The sequence below is a fragment of the Sturnus vulgaris genome, chromosome 3 (genome assembly GCF_052056855.1).
Source record: "Sturnus vulgaris isolate bStuVul1 chromosome 3, bStuVul1.hap1, whole genome shotgun sequence".
In the NCBI taxonomy this organism is placed as follows: Eukaryota; Metazoa; Chordata; class Aves; order Passeriformes; family Sturnidae; genus Sturnus; species Sturnus vulgaris.
In genome coordinates, this window is record NC_142245.1 from 73,882,030 (window position 1) to 73,901,454 (window position 19,425).

General features: G+C 33.3%; 1 protein-coding gene across 5 annotated transcripts in view; it reads right to left on the minus strand.

Annotated features, from left to right (window-relative positions):
* Positions 1-19,425, minus strand: part of GRIK2 (glutamate ionotropic receptor kainate type subunit 2) — a 358,831-nt gene that overhangs the window by 155,778 nt on the left and 183,628 nt on the right. For all 5 annotated transcript variants that reach the window (XM_088161975.1, XM_014880418.2, XM_088161972.1 and 2 more), the window contains 3 exons: positions 12,601-12,744; positions 11,229-11,336; positions 4,158-4,271 (listed from right to left, as the gene is read on the minus strand). In XM_088161975.1, coding sequence (XP_088018101.1) covers positions 4,158-4,271; positions 11,229-11,336; positions 12,601-12,744 — 366 coding nt within the window. The remainder of the gene's footprint in view (positions 1-4,157; positions 4,272-11,228; positions 11,337-12,600; positions 12,745-19,425) is intronic.

Here is a 19,425-nt window from a genome sequence, read left to right on the forward strand (position 1 = left end):
AAAGCCACTTAATAAACACTGGCTATAGACTCCGGAATGAATCCTCAGGAAGAGACAACATTTCCAGAAAACATTTCTACTCTAAATTAAAAACAAGTTGGCTTTTCGCAAAATTTTAAAATCAAAGTAATCATTTAATGTCTCATAAAACAAAAATATCTTCATTGAAGAGGGATACAGAAGAGTCCCACCTCAAGACAGATAAGCACTAAAAGTGAGAATGTGGATAAACTCGTAAATCAAAAAAATCATTTGTCTGAGAAAATTTATGGGAAAGTAAACCTAGCTGAAATACTGCAAATAAAGATATGACTACTAAAGGAGCAGTGGAGTCACAGGTGGATTAAAAACTATATCTGCAAATAGAAAATAAAGGTGGGAATACTATTCTTTGAACTAGGTAAAATAGTTCTAAAAATCAATTTTTTAAAGATAAGGACTTTTTAAATGTGAAGTAACAAAAAACTACTAAATTTGAGAATATCACACACCTTTCATAACTTTCACACATTTCTTGGAAAAATTTAACTTGACAACTGTGAGCTTTTCTGAGCTTTGATGTAAGCAGATACAGAAAAGTACATAAAAGCTACACAGGAAAGGAAACAAGCACCTATTTCAGCAGAACAGGGCAAATGAACCAGTATGATAATATGGCCAGGCTGGTATGAAGTTAGCATAAAAAGAACCTAAGTACCATGCATATACCTTTAAAAACATGGAAATTGAATTCCAAAGTTAAAACTCTTTCAAATCGGAAGTAGACTATATACCAGAACAAAAATATTTAGATACCTACATCAAAAGTCTAAAGAGAAGAAATGTTTCAGAGTTCTGGTAGGAGTCAGTTTAGGAGAATCAAATAATAAGAAATCCTGACTACTGAATTTGAAAATTTGTTTTGTGTAGAGTTTTTCCTTTGGTTTGTTTTTTTCTAAATGCAGAATATTAATAGAGTAGACTTTTTAAATTAAAAAGAAATTCTGAAGTTTCACTGCAGATGGTTTTAAAGTAAAACAAACAAATAAATAGTACCAAAAAGATTGATATATGCAAGGCTATGGTCATAAAAGATAAATGTAGCATACTTATTATTTTTCAAATGTTTCCCCCCCCTTCTCTGACTGTCCTCTGGGACAGTCTATCTATCAGGTCTAAAAAGACCTGAATATCTCTCCAGTGGACATGTTCAGTTGGTGTTTGGGCCTGCTATGGGATCAGAACTTGGAAACCAGACATGTTTATTCACAAAAACTAAATGTAGGTAGATTTCGGAGACAGGATGAAGTCCTGAGAACCCCTGTCCCTTTCCAGAACAGTGCACTGAATTGTTGGGAAACCATGGAATAACTTTTCAGCTCACTACCTGTAAAATGCATAATGAAGAATTCAAGACAAAAAGGAGCACATAGTTCTGTCCTTTCTTAAAGCAGATTAATTCATGAATCACAGTTTATATTTTATTGTTTTTCCCATGAATATATTTTCTTATTCTGGAGACTCAGCCACCGCTAAAAATGCAGGGTATACTTACAGCTGTAAAGATCTTAATGACTGCAAAACATAGAAGGAAAAAGATATTGCTCCGAATTTCAGAAAGAGAATTAAAAATAAGAGAAAAACTGGGATATTTAAATGAAAAACGAGCACTAAAGCAAACTACAGAGAAAAATGATTAAGGCTCCACAGCTGGCAGTATACTATGGACTATTGTAGGGAATTCTTAAAGCAAAAAAAAAATCATAGAAAAACCACATGAACAGCGTAAATGGTAGAATTGCCTTTTCTTTTTTCACTTAAGATTTTGCAGACTCAAAAAAGGAGAGAAAAAGGAAGCTTATGATGAAGTAGGTATATTTCTAGGAGCTTTAGCATTTTATATTGTACCCTTGCATTACTTCAAAATGAATATTCAGTAATATGCTTTCTGTCCAATAGAAATGTCTTTTTTAAGCATAAAGAAGATAGAACTACCAAATTAAGCAAATACATGTGTTTCTGCAACAAAAATTGCTTGAGTCCTTTTTACTAATCCAAATACAGCTCTTCCACTTTGTACCACTTCTTCTGAGTACCATTCTTCATAGCTGAAAAGAGTAACTGCAATTATCAAAACTTTTACCAAACAATAACTGAATTTAAAAAGGCAGCTAAAAGTGAACAACTTATAAAGTTTAAAGTCCTCTTTTTTTTTTTAATTGCTTTATTTAGATACCTGCAAAGATGATGGATACTTATAAATGACCACTAATCAAAAGTTAACTCTTAAGAGAAAGGGTATTATTGATTACAGAAAGTAGCTTTTCTCTTAAATTTTAGGAGTCTTCTTTTGCAAGTTTTACCAGACTAAAATCAGTGCTCATTGAAAGCTATTTAATTCGTACAATTTGCCATTTCTTGAGCTAATTATTTCAACCAAAATCACGTTAGTATCACTATATAAAAGCAATAGGATATTTAGAGTATATTAACTCAAACCTCATCAACAGGCAGATGTAAAACACAAACAAATTTAAAACACCCCAAATTATTGAGTGTTTCTTATGTAATCTTGCAGGGATTGATCCTTGTTGCAGTATCGTTACCACTGATCTGGGATCAAGCATACACTGATGGCCATTGAAGAGTGCAGATACAAAAGCTGGTTCTTTACTGACTAATAAAGGGAACGGGTCATTTGCAGAGACAGGACAATATTCTATAAAGCAATAATTCTAGTAGCAATTAGGTTCACGTGAATTAAAGTTGCATATCAGTGAAAAGCATCAAGAAAAATCCTAGGCAGGATATCTGGGTACAAAGCAACAGCAGCATAGAGAGCATGGGCGGTCAATTGGAATTAATAATAACATTTACTTGATAATGCAGTAATTTTTACATGCAGGAAATTTGTGAAAGTCAGTGGGAAGAAAATTGGCTAGATTAATATCTAGAAGATATGCTTTTACTATAAGAGAATATATGATATTAATTTACATTTCATTTTAAAAAGAAACAAGGGATCATAAATTTATAAACTAAATTAGAATTATACTGTACCATTACTATAACAAGAAAGTTGTGGTAAATCTGTACTGGTCCTAGCATAACAAGAAATTATATCTGAAAGTGAGTCAGCCGTGTTCCATTTTATATATCTGGTATGTATTTTTCAATTAGTGAAATAAACAAAACAAAGGATTTCAGAAGATTTTCTGTCACTTGTAAACAGACCTTATAAACAATGAAAAAGTTACCCACTGGATGAAATTATATTACTTATGTTATAAAAAATCTTAAAAGCACACTGGCATTTGTGTCTATGCACCTGTAAAAACTCATTCTAGTTTGAAATGTCATAATATATGTTGGTAGGTAAAAGCTTCTTAATAAAATATACAACGGCCAGGAAGCAAATTCTTTTTAATATCTGCAAATTCATGATAATGGTGGCAGCAGACAAACTTCTGTCAAGTTTTAAACTCTTATTGAAATTAAAATTGCTATTTAAAAATTATTGCAAGGAAATAAATGAACACTTATTTTTACATAAATAAATGTATTTAATTATAAGTAAAAGATACCTCATTCACTGCTGTGAATGTGCCAACAGTGAAAATAACAAATATGTTACTCAAGTTGTTTCCTCTGGTCTAGTTCAAAGGACAAATCAATTAAATATCTGTATGACTAAAAGTTTCATCTCAATAATTGAGTAATAACAATTCTAAATAAATGTTAAATACTTTGTACTTTTCTTTGAGGTGTTAGAATAGCAAACAAAAGTAATAATTTTTTTGCTGGCTAAAATCAGCAGGCTAACAGACAAAACAAATTTTAAAACCAATTATCTTTTGTCCTCTCATATGGCACTGAAAAAAGCAGCTTTGTAAAGAAGAAAAATTTTAGTCAATAATAAGAAAAGTTGAATTACTAATCAATTAGCATAACTCTAAAATTGGGATAATTTTCTCAAAATTAAGGTAAGAATAAACATCTATGACTAGCTTATCAACTGGAGTTCATTCATGACACCATAAATTCCAAGCAGTTTTAAGTAAATTCCAAGTAATGCTAACACACACTACAGACTGTTCATACTGTTGCAATCAGTGTGTCGCATTCTATCAGTTTTTCTGCATAACTGTATTGTAGGAAAAGCAAATAGAATTGCTTACCAAGATGGTAGTAACAATTAAAGAGCGATTGGACAGGGAATCTGTGATGTTTGCTGGTTTTCCTTTCTGATTCTCCGTCATGTTAAGGCCACTCAACGGATCCCAAGTTCCAACCTATAAAACAGTAAATTACTGTGTAATCTCCCATTAGTTACATTTCAGCATCTAGAAAAGAACACTTTAAGGAAAAACATACTGCTACAGGGAAAAAAATTGATTGCTAAGAGTTATTATTAAATTTTGTTCCATTTTTCTGTCATTACATTTAAAGTCTCCTTATTTAAAACATGATTAACAATACCTCAAATTATGTTTTGTGAAGTGTGACATTAGGTGTAAAAATTATATAAAGAATATCTAAAGCTACTCTTAATACTTAATTTTCCATTTTTCAAGATAAACCATATCTGAAGATAATTTAACAGGCAGAAATTAATTTGCAGAGAAGAGAGCATTGTCTCTACAAAAGGATTTCCCTTTTCTGTGATCAGAGAGAACAACAGGACAAAATATGTTTTTAGGAAAAGTAATGGAGAAGACAGAAACAGGTTAAGTAGAATAACTTAAGTCATTTACAGATAAATATTTAACACATGAATATTTTGACATTTTATACTCTGAAATAAAGTCTATAGGATTTTTATCTAAGTAGGAACATCCAAAGTTGTGCTTCAAGGTTCAGGTCAAGGACAGACTTACATACTAAGTCGTAGGAAATAAGGCTTAACTGTAATTTATCTGCATTTTCATCCCGCATACAATTAAAATGGTAAATATAACTATTCCATTTTAGAAACCAGAATGTTTGCATTACTCCATCATCAAAAAAACCCCACAAATATGTCTTGGTTTGGTTTTAGACAGGATTTTAAACATCATTTCAAATACTAAATAATATCTATAATACAGAGTAACGACATTTTAAAACTAAACCTAGACAAAAATTAAAAATTTCTGTAAGGATTCATTGTGAATATCTATATGTATGTATATAAACACACACAATTTCGAAAATTGTCTTTTAAACTGAGTCCTGAGAGACTATATACTTTTAAGTGATTTGTTGCCACAGGGCTGTAAAGCAAATTTAGGATGCAATGTGGTGTGGATAAAAAGAGTTCTATTTCTAAAACTGAGACTACAGCAGAGCATGAATCAGTGCAGCTGTAATAAAGAAAAGACAAATTTCATCTCTTTTTCTACAATTTTCTGTTCCCCAGGAACCAGTATTTTGTCTGTCTTCCTTGCTTAACACTCAGTTCCAAGTCACTCTTTTGAACTTGGCCATTCAGTACCTCATAAACTGATCAAAGAATCATGAAGGGAAGAAAGAATATGTGTGTCTCAGAAATACAACTGGAAAATAACATCTAACACATCATTTCAAAGCATTGGAATTAATCCTTGCTACTAAAAAACCTCTCTCCTTCATTTACTGTTTTAATATAATTTGATTTGGTGAATTGAAAGGCTTTCAGAAAACACAAAATGTTCAGCCTTGCAGCTTGGCCACAATCAAGAAATTTTAAAAGGGTTGCTACCATTTAATTGCAGTGTTCTGCTAATTATGACAATCACAATGTTTGCTTTACTTCAAAGACCAAACTGGAGTAAAATAACAAGGAATGACAAAGACCAGAACTTGAGCCTGCTGCTGCATAACTGAAGCTGAACTAATCTCCTCTATGAGATATAACTCCAGGTACACAAGTAGCACAAAAATTTCTGAGGAAACACCATCATCTTATATGATGAGTTTCAAATCTTAAATTCATTAAATCATTTGCTTTGGTCAAATTCGTGTTTATAATTCAAATTCATATTGGCAAAATGTAAGACATTGCTAACTAAAATACTTCTTCTCTTACTTTTTAACATAGTCACAACCACAAGCAAAAGAATATCAGCTATTAGAATTTGGATTTTGTCTAACTAGAGAGTTAATCTACTGCAGACATATAATAATTATCAACAGCATTTCTTAAAATGCTTAAAATGCAACAGCTTCTTAAAAAGAAATTTCAGTCTTGATAAATTGATGCATTATTTTTCTAAATTAGGTTCATTGTACTTTTGCTGCTGCTTTTGTTAACCTAAAACCTATGAAATGGACCAAAAGTCAGAGGTTCAAAATTAGACTTTCTTTGGATTATCTTTGTTGATGAGCTCAAATCCAACAATTTGCACCACAGGTTCTTATATATTACTGATATGTTTAGCTCCCAAATCACACAAATGTGTTTTCAAAGGCGTTCCTTACAGAAAATTTGTGCAAAAACAGTGCAGGAAGTTAATTATTTTCTATTTGTTTCAGCGAGATGTTTTCATTTTTAAGTAGCTTTTTGAACTGAATAGGATTGCCAATGTGTTTTTACTGGAAAAGTTTAAATGCCAAAAATGCAGGAAAAGTGCATCGAGGTAGTCTATAACTGAAATTCAAACTATAATTTAATTTATTGCCTTAAATTTGTTTTTCAAAAACTTCCAAATTATCCTAAAAAGTGAAACAGGAATTTATATATACACTTAAGAGAGAACATTCACACAGTAAATATATTGTAAATATTGACTATACTGTCAAGCCCTCAATCTCCTTAGTCTTTCCAATTCGTCTAAGTAGCTAAACCATTCTGAGGTGACCATCCAATCTGAATATTTTAACACCTAATATCCAAAGAACAGGATCCAAACCAGGTGTACCCATGAACATGTGCTCCACAGTCAGACAAAGAAAAATTATAGAAAGAATTGGCTTAGGCAAGAATCAGCTTATTTAAGTAGAAACAATTCCAAGAGCTACATTCATCATTGAATACCACAAAGAATTCTGTAACATGTAATTGCTGTGGTCCTCAAGGATATGAAATACAATTTCCCAAATTCATGTGAACGGTTAAAAACTTGCATCCAAGCTTCCACATTTTTGACTTCCAGGTTGCATTTTGACTATCATTTTACTGCAGTCCCTCAAAACCCGATATTCCCACCCAGCTGTACATCCTCACTCAGAATCCCTTTGTAGCTCTACAGGCTAAGGAGGCCTTGGCTCTGTATAAGAACTGCTTAGCGATTTGCTAAAACGTTCCTGTGTTATCAACGCAGTTTTCAACTCAAATTCAAATCACAGCCCCATACAAGCTTATATCTAACTCTGTCCCAGCCAAAACCATCAAAATATTTCACTATCCCCTCTAAAAAATAAGCACTCAACACTCGAGAAATTTAAAATTTGCTGAGTTTACATATGCTCTAGAGCACTTTACTGAGTCTCAAAAATTCAGTAGATTTCTTACTTCAGCATGTTTGAAAAGTGATTTATCTTCATGAATAGATAAGTATACTTTCAAGTATTATCCTTTTTGATTTTTCTTCAAAGTTCTCCTGAGAAAATTATCGTTATTTTTGCTCAGAGTCAATCAAAATTTCAAATATGACTCACAAGTGAAGTGACACAAGCATTGTATTAGAAAGGATCATTGCCTTTCTGCAGTGCTACCACTGACTAAACAGCCAGATCCAGAGCCATGTTCAACTCTCAAAGAGTTGTCAAATCCAGCTATACCTTCTTTATTTACTGTTGTGGAGCAGTTAGTTGTAGTGGTGATCACATAAAGGAAATAATTCTACTCCATTATGAGTAATAATGTTGCTTCATATTTTCTTCATATTCCCATTTGCAAATTGCTTAATTTATTTTGCTTTCTTCAGTAATATTAATATTCATGCCTTCTCAGCCAAATATAACATTAATAACAATTCTTCAATACTTCTGGAACTCACAGATTTACTATGTCTTTCTTTTTTTTCTCCCTTACAAAACTTTTTGTTTATGCTATTTACTTTTTTCCCCAGATCAATGTTAAAGATACAATATAAAACAAGATCTTACCTTGATATGTTAGACAATGAATTATAACTAATTTTATGTCATTTATGTTCATCCTATGTGAAGGTTTCTGAACAAGGCTTCAAGCCAGTTGTAACATTGCTTATTCAGGATATGTCATTCTTCTCCAGTCACAAATTTTCGTATCAAAGCTGGCATTAGATTCAGGTATTTTTTATCTCCTTGAAGTATAAAATAATTTTCCTCACAATGCAGCCTCAGTGTAAAGACTGATTGACTGCAATTTAAATTATAATTTATTATGCTGGAGTGTCACAATTTTGGATTTTCACTGTGCTTAATCATGAATGGTTTCTGTCTGTCCAAGGTGACTGTAATAAATTTTTTGTGGTATATTATATTAGCAGCACTCCAATCATCTCTTAATTTTGTCATTTTCATCATACAAGGAGCTATCATTTTTGGCAGACATGAAATTTTATTTGGAAACACATACTTATTGACTGATGCCTGATTATCACCTCTCATTCTAGAATTTCAGGAACAAGTATTTTATGTAAAATCTGGGATTGCACATAGCATTCTTCTAAATCAGTGAGGAAGTGCTCTAATGTCACTGACTTCAGTAGTCATTGAACTTGTAACACATGATTTAAGTCGTTTCCCAGTTATACTGGTTATACTAACCAAGTAATTTATCTAGGACATATTTTTACAATATCTGAGTTTAAAAAAATACAACTTGTGAATTCTTCACAATAAATCTTTTTCTTTTCCCTTTTCATCAGTATTTTTCTCTTCACAGATTGCAGCTGAAATTGTTGAGTTAAACTGTTGTCATTGACAAAATAAATATTTCCCCCTTATTTGGAAAGAGGTTAGAAGAAATAATAATAGTTTACAGTACGGAAACATGACATACATATTATGGTGCACAGAATTATTATATCCCCACCTTTTATCTTCCCAGAGGTGGGAGGATGTACAGAAGAAAAGGAAAAAGAAATGTTCAGGAACTCTTACAACATAGACAGAGATGTTTCACAAGATGGCTTGGGAAGAACATTGAAAACATACCAGATAAGGACAAAAATGAAAAAAAAAAAAAAAAAAGGCTCCTGAAGGAAAAATAAAATAAAGAAAGAGCATGGAAAGAGATTAATAGGTACAAGGGGGAGGGATTAGATGGAAAGGGAAACAGGCAAGGAGGGTCTGGAGGGAGAGACTAAGGAATGGGAGAGGAAGGAAGAAAGAAAAGGAAGAAAGTAGCAGAAAGAAGGGGAGAGAGTGATATAGAGAGATGGAGTGCACATGTGGAGGGAGATGGGGAACTGAGAGAAGGATGACTCATCACAGCTTTAACAGAATTAAGTCTTGGAGGAAAAAATCCCAACTTTGAGGCAGCTCTTTTCAATAAAAGAACTGGTTAAAATGTACTCCTTCCACTAGGAAGTGTCTTGCTCTAAAATTTAATAGTTCACTCTGGATTCAAGAAGAATAAGGTTTTCGATCTTTCAGAATAATGAAGTTCAAAGAGAAATATTTCTCTGTGGGCACTGATTTATATTTATCAGTAAAATATATGTTTCATAGGTTTAGTAAGCAATTCAATCGAATGTGCATACACTTGAATTTTCCTTTTCCTAATCTCATCTCCTAACACCCCAGAGAAACTTCTCTGGTTTGACCAATATATACAGTAACTGATTATTTCTGCTCCTTCCAAAGATTGTCAATGCTTTTTTGGTGAAAAAATGATATTATCATTCCATTTATCACATGACCAAAATAAGCAATGAAGATAACAAAAGTATCTTCCTTTTCTGTGAAAATCTTTATATACAGCTCAAACACATACTGGATTTTTTTTAAATATCCATATTCTTCAACAATTATTTCTGTTTTTTTCTCTTACTTAACTTTAAATATAACTATTTCCCAAGTTCCTTTTTTCATTATGTGTTTTAGAGTACTATTTTATTTCCTGTTGAATTTTATTATCTCCAATATTTCTCTGTAGACCTTTGTTGCTTTATATTTTCACTGATGTATGTATCTCCTAGAGTATTGTCAACTGAGATTTTATTTTCCAGAAATCTCATGTTGCTTTGTGGTTCCCAAATGCCGCCTAATGTTCTTAAAACCATCCTAATTTACAAAGACTTCCTTCCCTCATTTTCAACAGTTGTCACTTACATGCAAATTCTTCAGCCACTACTGACTTATTTAGCTATAACCATTACATCAATTCTTCCATTTCTGTTTCCAGGAAGAAAAACAGGTTGCTCTATACCTATTCTACTTGTACACAATACTAACTTATTTTTCAAGTCTAATCATTACTATACACTCTTTTCCCCCACTAAGTTGCCAGAGCTCACTTCACGGGAAACTTCATAGAAGAAATCTAATGTCAGTATATTGCTGAATATTTTAAAATATAGTTTAGTTTTTGTATCACAGGTTTTCCACTGGACAACAAAAATGTTATTACCTATGTAAGTGTTTCAAGACAAGCTCAAGGTTTCTGAGATTTTACAAATCTTTCCAGTAGAGAAAATTAATATTCCAAATCTAGTCTTGTGAGACAAAATTTTGGGAAAATATGTTGTTTATGTTAGCTTCTCCATTCAGTGGTTTACAGAAGAAAGGAAATGCAACTCTGCAGTATGGTCCTCTTAATTTCTCTTAATTTCTATTTGTGCATACAGTTATCAGCTTGGGGCAATAATTGGTAGAACTTTATCTGAAGATAAAGGAAAACATAGTTCTTACAGAACACTGAGCACCAGATCTAAATGCAAACTACAAGTTGCAAAACCTTTGCCTGCTGATCACAACAACATGAGACACTGTAGCTTCCTGCAATTGCCTCTTCATGGCGAGGTGCCTGGAGGGAAGATGATCTTATTTCACATCATGATGGTGTCGTATAGGCAGGCCAAATGTCTGTACATGCTTCCTGAGCTTTTAAGTTCAAATATAGACAATCTTAAGCTACATGGAAAGAGCATTTCCCAATTCTTTGGTCTCTCCCTCCACCTCTGTACAAGAAATATTGGTGTCAGAAGACAGCTAAACCAGTCAGGACACCAGTTCTTAACTTTTTGGTACCATTAATAGCGATATTGAGTTGAGAACAGGTACATTTTTTTACGTAACGCATGAAATATTATTGTAAATGTTTTGTTTCCCACCTCCTTGGAGGCAAATGTCTTACACACCTTTTCAAGACCTTCTTCCTTGAGGCTGATGACATCCAAATCAAAATCTGTCCTTAAGCCATTAGTTTTGTTGAAAGTTATCCTGCCTGTGAGGCCTTCCCAGTGGGCCTATGGAGAAAGAAAAACAATTTCTAAAAATAAATACCTTTTCCTCTTTTTTTCCCCAGAAAGGACAAACTCCTCCTGCAAAAATGGCATCATTAATTATTCATTTTATATAAATAATTTACCTTATGACTGATTTTCATTTTTAAATATTTTGTATTTATTTTTTGCTAATGAAATCAAACTTTCTTTCAGTCTTCATAGACAATTTTTTAAACTTTCCATGTCAAGCATAGGACTCTTCTACTGAACAAGATAAAAGGCTGTTTTGTTTTCATTCCTCCATCATTCATGCATTCATTTCCCCTTCTGCTTCCCTACATACCTCCCTCCCACCGCAGTCCCCAAGCTTCAACCTGTTTCATTGATGCTGGACTTCATTAGTTCTCTCAGGAAATTTCATTCAAATAAAGGCTTACTTTTGTAATATTCTGACTCCCCTGAAACCGCACTGAGACAGCAAAAATTGAGGTCAATGAGCCAGCCTTTCTGAGCTTATTCCTCACTTTTAATAAAGTGCAATAGCCTCATTTTTTTAAAACTTACAATCTGCCCTGGTTCTGAAATTATACAATGCAGGAGAGGAAATGTGGGAAATAAAATTATCATCCTAGAAGGAACCAATATTGAAAAAGAAAATATATTCCTTTGCAAAAAAATTTCTCATTATAATATTTTGCATATCCAGATTGAGAAACACTGTATTAGGATTTACAGTAGGACAGATTTGAATAGTCTACGGTATTCACCTTTAGCACCTTAAATCTCCTAGCTTTGCTATCACTATCTATCCGTATCTAAACAGCATCTTGGGGGATCAAGGAGACACATAGTAATTCACCATAGAAAATTAATTTAAAAATTAATTTAAACCAGGAAGTAAAATTTATTCCTGGGCCCTTTAAACTTATGCCAGTATATTCTCGTAATCAGTCTGTGGTTTAGATTTCCAGTCCAGTTTAGAGTTTCAGTCTACAGTTTAGAGTTTCAGGTGTTTGGGTTTTTATGCCACAAATGCTCCACACAGACCCAATTGTCTGCAAACATAAGTTTTATTCAGAATGCAGTTATTTCACCTTTCCACACACTTTTTTTTGTTCCAAGTAATACCTCAGGCAAACCCACTTGCAAATAAAAATTCTGTCTTGCTTGTTAGACTCCTTATGCATAACAAGATGAGGGACGGTCATCCCGGAGTGAAAGCAAAAGAAAACACAAACTGTGAGAAAGGAAAGCAGGGGAGCAGGACCCTTTATTAGAGACTTACCTCCTTGATGAGGCTCATGAAGCGGGTGCCAAAGCGCCATGGCTTGTGGCGGTTGCACTGTAGCGAGCTGACCGTCATCTGCGGGAACTGCTGCACGGCCACCGACACCACATGGACGGCATCATACATCAGCGCCGCGTCCGTCTGCAATGACAGCGGCGTCGGGACCGTGAGCACAAAGAAAACGCGCGGGACGCGCCGGCAGAGACAGGAGGAAACAACAAACTAGCGCTGCTCAGTCTGCTAAAGGGGGGAAATGGCCCAACCACTGTAAAATGTGGCCTTGTGGCCAAGTCACACGTGAGTTGTGTCAGGGTCTTCAGTCAGTCTCAGCTTTTCTCTTTTTAATGCTGTAAAAAGGGCTCAAATAGCTACTTTTCAGGATCATGGGAGTACACTAGCATCTGATGACTCATGTTATTTTAAAAAGCAGTATGTTAGGGAGCTATATAAATCACTGTGTGCATGTTTGAAGCAAGTTGGTTATTTTCATGAGTGAGGCAAAAGAAGAAAAGAAAACAAGTTGACAAAACCCTAGCTATAAAGAAAGTGTACAGGCTCAGGAAGTAATATTTTTTGTTTTGAAATTACAGACAAGATTCCATCCCAACAGTACTCAATTGATTCATTAATAATTCTTAACATACATCAGTTCAAATCCCTATGGCAGCACTAATCAGTATCTTCAATAAATCAGAGCTAGATTAGAATTACATCAAAATGCACATTAATTTTAATAGTTTTCATGTCCCACCCCAAATAAATCGACTTAGTGTTTGCTAAGTAATGTTGTGTTAGTAAAGGACAGGGACAGTCTCTCAGCACACACTGTCATGCTGTACATGAAAGTGATATCTCTCTCCTGTTTTCCTTGATAAACAGAGGCCTGATAAGCCTCAGAACCAAAAGCACAAGAGGACCTTAGATTCAGCTGGTGGAAATGAGTGTTACACCATCTGCTCAGCATACCTTAGAGAAAAAGGACCTATTTCCCCTTCCCATTCACATAATTAGTGAGCTGTGAAATTAGTTCTTTAATGGATAGGAAACCTGGAGATTATTGCGCTTGTCACAATACAATACAATGCAATACAAAATGAGCTTATATAGTGCCTTTCATGCAAAGGCATCCTGAGGCTCTTTACAATAAAACTAAACATAAAAATGCAAAAATATTCTACCATTATAGTGCATAAGCTACTGTTAAAGAGAAAAATATACGCTCACATTTAAATGTCTCTGCCAAGGAGAGATTTCTGAATTCAAACAGAAATAAATCCTAATTTTAAAATAGCCAGTATAAGAGGTTTCAATGATCGCAGGCTCCAATCAGTTTATGCAGGGGCTCCAAATCAGTCAAAAATATTTTTGCTGCCAAATTGTTCATTATCTTCAAGGCATTAAAGTGCTTTTAAGGCAAGCTGACATTTGACAAGGAGGCAGTGAAACACCAAAAAGTTGGAATGACATGCTGAGTAAGCGTCATGCAAAGTTTAATATTCTAGAAGCAAGACTTGGCAGTAGTTGAAGTCTAGACAACAGCTTTTTAAATAAACTACACAATAAGTACAACATACAAATCTGGCTCAGAAACACAAACAGGTTTTTAAATCAGTTTAACTTCTAAAACTGTAGTCCCTGTACCAATGAAGAAAAACTGAAATTGCTATGAGACTTTAGCAAAAACAACCCACAAAGAAGCTATCAGAAATTCAACACCAGCAGCAACTGATTAATTAGATGCAAATCTGGAAGCAGAACTGTTAAGACTCATCAGAAGAAATCAAATGGACATTATACCAGATGCAGAACAACATCACTTTCTGTCAAATTCTATAAGCCACTGAAGTAGAAATCTGTAGGATGATAAAAACACTCAAAGATGTCAAAGGCACATGATAAGCTCCAGCAGATAAACGTTGTGAGGCACTGGAACAGGTTGCTCAGAGATGTTGTGGATGTTCCCATTGCTGTGAGTGTTCAAGGCTGGTTTGAATGGAGCTCCAAGCAACCTGGTCCATGGCAGGCAAGGTTAGGATTAGATGATCTTTAAGGTTCATTCCAACTCCTTAACATTCTATGATTCTGAAAACATGTTGTCAAAATCTATTCATCAAACACAAAGCAGATAAGGAAGAAAATGCCATAATCTCATATCCATAACTCAGTTGACAGGCCCTGTCCTAGCAGATGGATAAATCTGAATCTGCATCTACCATTTACTACTGTCATTAATATAAAGTTACAAACATTTAATAAATTAAGCATATCTAGATTTTCATGCAAAGACAAATATGTTGCTAAAATTATTTTTAAAAGTCTGAATAGTTCTTTAAATATTCTAGAAGAAAATTTCCTATTCAAACTAAAACAGAAGTAAAAAATTAACCTTGGTAAATAGTATTCCTATTCTCTAATCAGTTTTGTATTAGCTAAACTGGCTCATTAAAAATTTCAATAGAAGATAGTTTACTTAATGCATAGCATGAGCCAATCTTATTCTGATAATTAGTAAAATATGTATATACTTCATTGCATTTTAGTTCTTATGCTATCTTTACCTGCATATTATCTGAATAATACCACTACAATAAGTAGAATAGCTTATAATTTTCATATGCAGCTCATTATTCTCTTCAAGATCATCTTTGTCTTCCTATTTTTAGTCAGCAAACTTTTTTCCTTGTGAGATAAATCCAACTACATTTAAAAGGTCAAACTGTTCATAGGGTTTTGCTTAGTGTCTAGCATTGGTCACTAATGTATTCTGAAAAACTTTGCACATTAATTAAAATAATTCTTATGTTCTTTCAAGTGTGACTTCCTTAGTTACAACAAGAATGAAATGAAACTGCAAATGCTCACAAATGTATACCTGCATTTGTTTCCTAGGTGACCATGACAAAAGTATTCAATAAATGCATAGAAGTGAAAGAACACTTTGACATTTTATTGACATAGTCCTTGAAAAGGTGTGCACACATTAAAAAGGAAATCATATAAAGTCTTTAATCCATTGTGAAACTTATTTCATCATATATAATAGTTTGTTACTGATTGGATTTCAGACCATAGTGCCATCTGAAACAAACTTAATTCAGACTGACTGTGGTCACTGCTTTAAGTTTTAACATGTCAATTTCATATTGCAGCAAGCTTTTCTTGCTAAGCTTGTATGCATGGCACATGGCCTTCCAAGACTTTAGAACAAAATGAGAATATTGCATTCCCATTTGGCAAAAGGAGTGTAAGTACACAGGTGGAGCATGTTCCATAAGGAATGAATTTTCCATTGGCCTTTACAAATTGCATTTTATTTCTTACACAAGAGTAATGCCCTGCATGGAACACTGGATGCAAAGTCAGGTTGTTGGATTTGAGTTTTTTTCAACTCCCAATATATCCAGTCTATTCGTCATCAGGTTTATGAAGGACAGAAATAATGTAGTACAATTTGGAGAATGAGAACAGCAGCTGCTCTTCTTTAATCTAAGAGCCCAAGCAAATAGTAGAAACTGGAGGTACAATGAACAGGACAGCTTAATCAAATCTCCTCCCTCCCCAGCATAGCCATTCTAGGGAAAAGGAACATTACCTAGGCATCCCTGCACAGTAAGGATTTACAGTGGAATACTTACTCATTTCAAAACCATCAAAAGTGTCCTATAATAATGAAGCAGTACTTCTCCTTTGAAAATTACTTACTCTTCCCTTTTATATTTAGTGACTATTTAACACACAATGCATAATTATTAGTTAGAAAACATTGAATAAATGGCATATTTCATAAACAAACAAAACACTTCCATTTTTTTCTTCTACCACCTTCTTTTCATTTTTTCCCATATTACTCTTATATTTTAGATTATTCTCATTGTGAGCACAGTGAACAGAAGTAGGCCTCTGTCCAAGGTTTTCTTTTTATTTTCATTATTTTCCTTTGAAGACTGATTTTCTTATAGAAGCTTCCTCTGCTTCCTTTCTTCTGAACAACTTAAAAAAAATGATGTGCAAAAAGTCAGATGACACTTAGAAGTCAAGAAGCAAAAACTACCTACAGTGCAGGAGAGGTGTCATTACTGGCACTATTACTGCTTTGATAAAAAATTGGAAAGTTGGATTTAAAAACTACTGGACACAAACTACAGAAACAATGATAGATTACATATAAAAATAAGATTATTTTTACTTATAAAAATCTGTAGTTTCTCTATTATAGATTCTACTAATGCTTCATCAGAAAATGTTAAGATCTTGAATTTTGTTAGGACAACATGATTTTAACCCACAAAACAGAGTAACCAGTAACATAAGAACTTTTTCACCCAAATTCTCATATAATGTGGTGTCAATGGTGGTAACATCATTCCACTTAATTCACTAGATATTCTTGATCAGATGCCTCCAAACTCTACCTTCAGATCTGCCCTACAAAGAGATTTTTCAAGATGGTCTAGAGCAAGAGATTAATATTGAAGAAAATTTATCTTTTCCAGGTGTGCTAAAGAACACAGAAAAACAAACAAAAAAGCCCTTACAAAATCAATAGGAGTCATTTTACCTTACTGATAGAGGCTTAAGTTGTATTAGATTTAAATATCTTTAACAGTCATTAGAAGAACTTTTGCACAAGCCCACTAACAAAAGACATTTCAGTTAGATGATGCCTGCCAAATGCAGCATTATGCACACAAATTCCAGAGACTAAACATACTACTACTACTACTACTCACAGAAAGCTCTCCCACACTCGAGGCAATTATATCAAGTGAATGAAATTAAGAAGAAATGGCTTGCAAAACTAGTTCCTCCCCTCCTCAGCTAATAAAATCTATTGCCCCTGAAATCATTTCACTTAATTCTCACTTGCTAACACATCCCACAAAACCATTTTGCTAAGTGAGATTTAATAAATCTCTCAGCCTGGGATTAAATTTTACTGTTTTATGAACTGTTAAATTGCTTTGTATGCTTATTAATGCCCATGTTTTCTTACTTCTTGACACATTCCTAACTCCACTCTGGGGTACAATTAAGAAAAGAGTTCAGCTATATCTTTTCACCTCCAAAAATGCATTCCAATAGGAAGCAAGATATGAGCACCAGTAAGCTATAAACAATGTTCATCTAACTTTTAAAAATATCAGTTAGCTTTTCTTTTCCAAAATACTCTAGTATTTTAAATAATACATAGCTGTTTAAATTATTTCTTTAACATTGGTGGCCTAGTGACTTTTAACAGGGGATTGTTTTACAGAGATGTGTATATGATTTTAAGTAGAGATAAAATAGATGCAAATTATTTTCTCCATCACCAAAGCAGTTAACATTGAAACTAAGCAAATTATTTATTTCATAGATTATAAAAAAAGACTTTATACTAACAAAAATTCTTTTTTTTTTTTTAATCTAGAAAAAGTGAACTGGTCAGGTAATTTTATGTTTTAAAGTGTAATTTTTTTCTTACACAAAAAGGTAAAAGAAAAGAAAGGATTTCTTCTTTTGCCTCAATGTCTCCTAGTTTGATGTCAATTCAAAGAGAAATAGCAAAGTGGAATATGAACAATGACAAATTTTTGGAAAATGCCAAGATAAAAAAGGAATAACAAAAGCATTCCAAATGATAGTGTCATGTTTTCCACACTTCTTGTCACAGCATTGTCATTATATAGGAAAGAATATACATTCTTTTCTTGACAGAATAAATATGTATTTCCTGGTATAAAAGTTTGAAGTCATAAAACTTTTTAATCTCTCAGAATGTGCTTAGATTGTAATGTAATTTAATAGAAAATTTATGTGTTAAGAACCTGGAAGTATATGAAAATGAGTTAGGTGGGAAGTCATTTATTGCAGCTTGATTTTAACTTCTTGCAGACAAAGCTTTCAGACAGCTTGATTTTTTTTCCTAAATAGACACAGAAAATCTATTTAGCAAGTAGTTTAAACACGTTTTCCTGAAATAAGAACAGCAGCAGTATTTTTCCCATCTGCTTGACCTTTGACTGAAGACCAGAATTTCATTTTAGCAAATAAAATGTTAAAAGATTTAGAATGCAACCTGAAGTGAATAGGAAAATTTAGTTATTTTTTCTGACAAGGACACCTTGTCATTCTCGTGAAGCAAGAGATTAAATCTTAATTATGAGAGAAAATTTCATTTAAGGGAATAAGTAGTGTTAAGGAAACTTCCCTATCTGATCAGTCACTCATACATCTGAGCTGGGACAGAAGCCCCTCTGCAGCCACACCATAAATCATTCAGTCTATATAGTGACCTGCATTTATGTGGAATAATGGAATAAATACTAACAGAATGACGATTAGGGGGAGGGGGAGGGAAGTAAAAAAAAAAGATTTTTTGAAATTTATTTCTTACATATTCTATTTTTCACAAGATCCTGTAGATGTATCATCATGTCATAAAATCTACTAATTCAAGAATAAAACTACCTTCAGTGTATTGCTTGCAATAGCAAGAGCCAACTGACTGCATAAACCTTTGCAAAATGTGCTTATAATATACAATTAGGAACAAGATGTTATGGCGTTTTTATTTAAGTTCTATAGTTTTATATATAAAAGTTTCTACATATCCTTAAAAACGAATGTAACATTTCCAGGTGAAAGACGTTCTGAAGTATTTTCTCAATCTTCCTTCTGAACTTTAGAAATTATAGTATCAGCTATAAGTTGGGGGGTTCTTTTGCAACAAAATACCCCATCACGCTCCTATATACCTTAGGGACAGATAGCAAAAACCTAATTACAAGGAACAATGGGTCGTTATTTGGTCTTTGGTAGTCTATTCCCTTTCAACTGTTC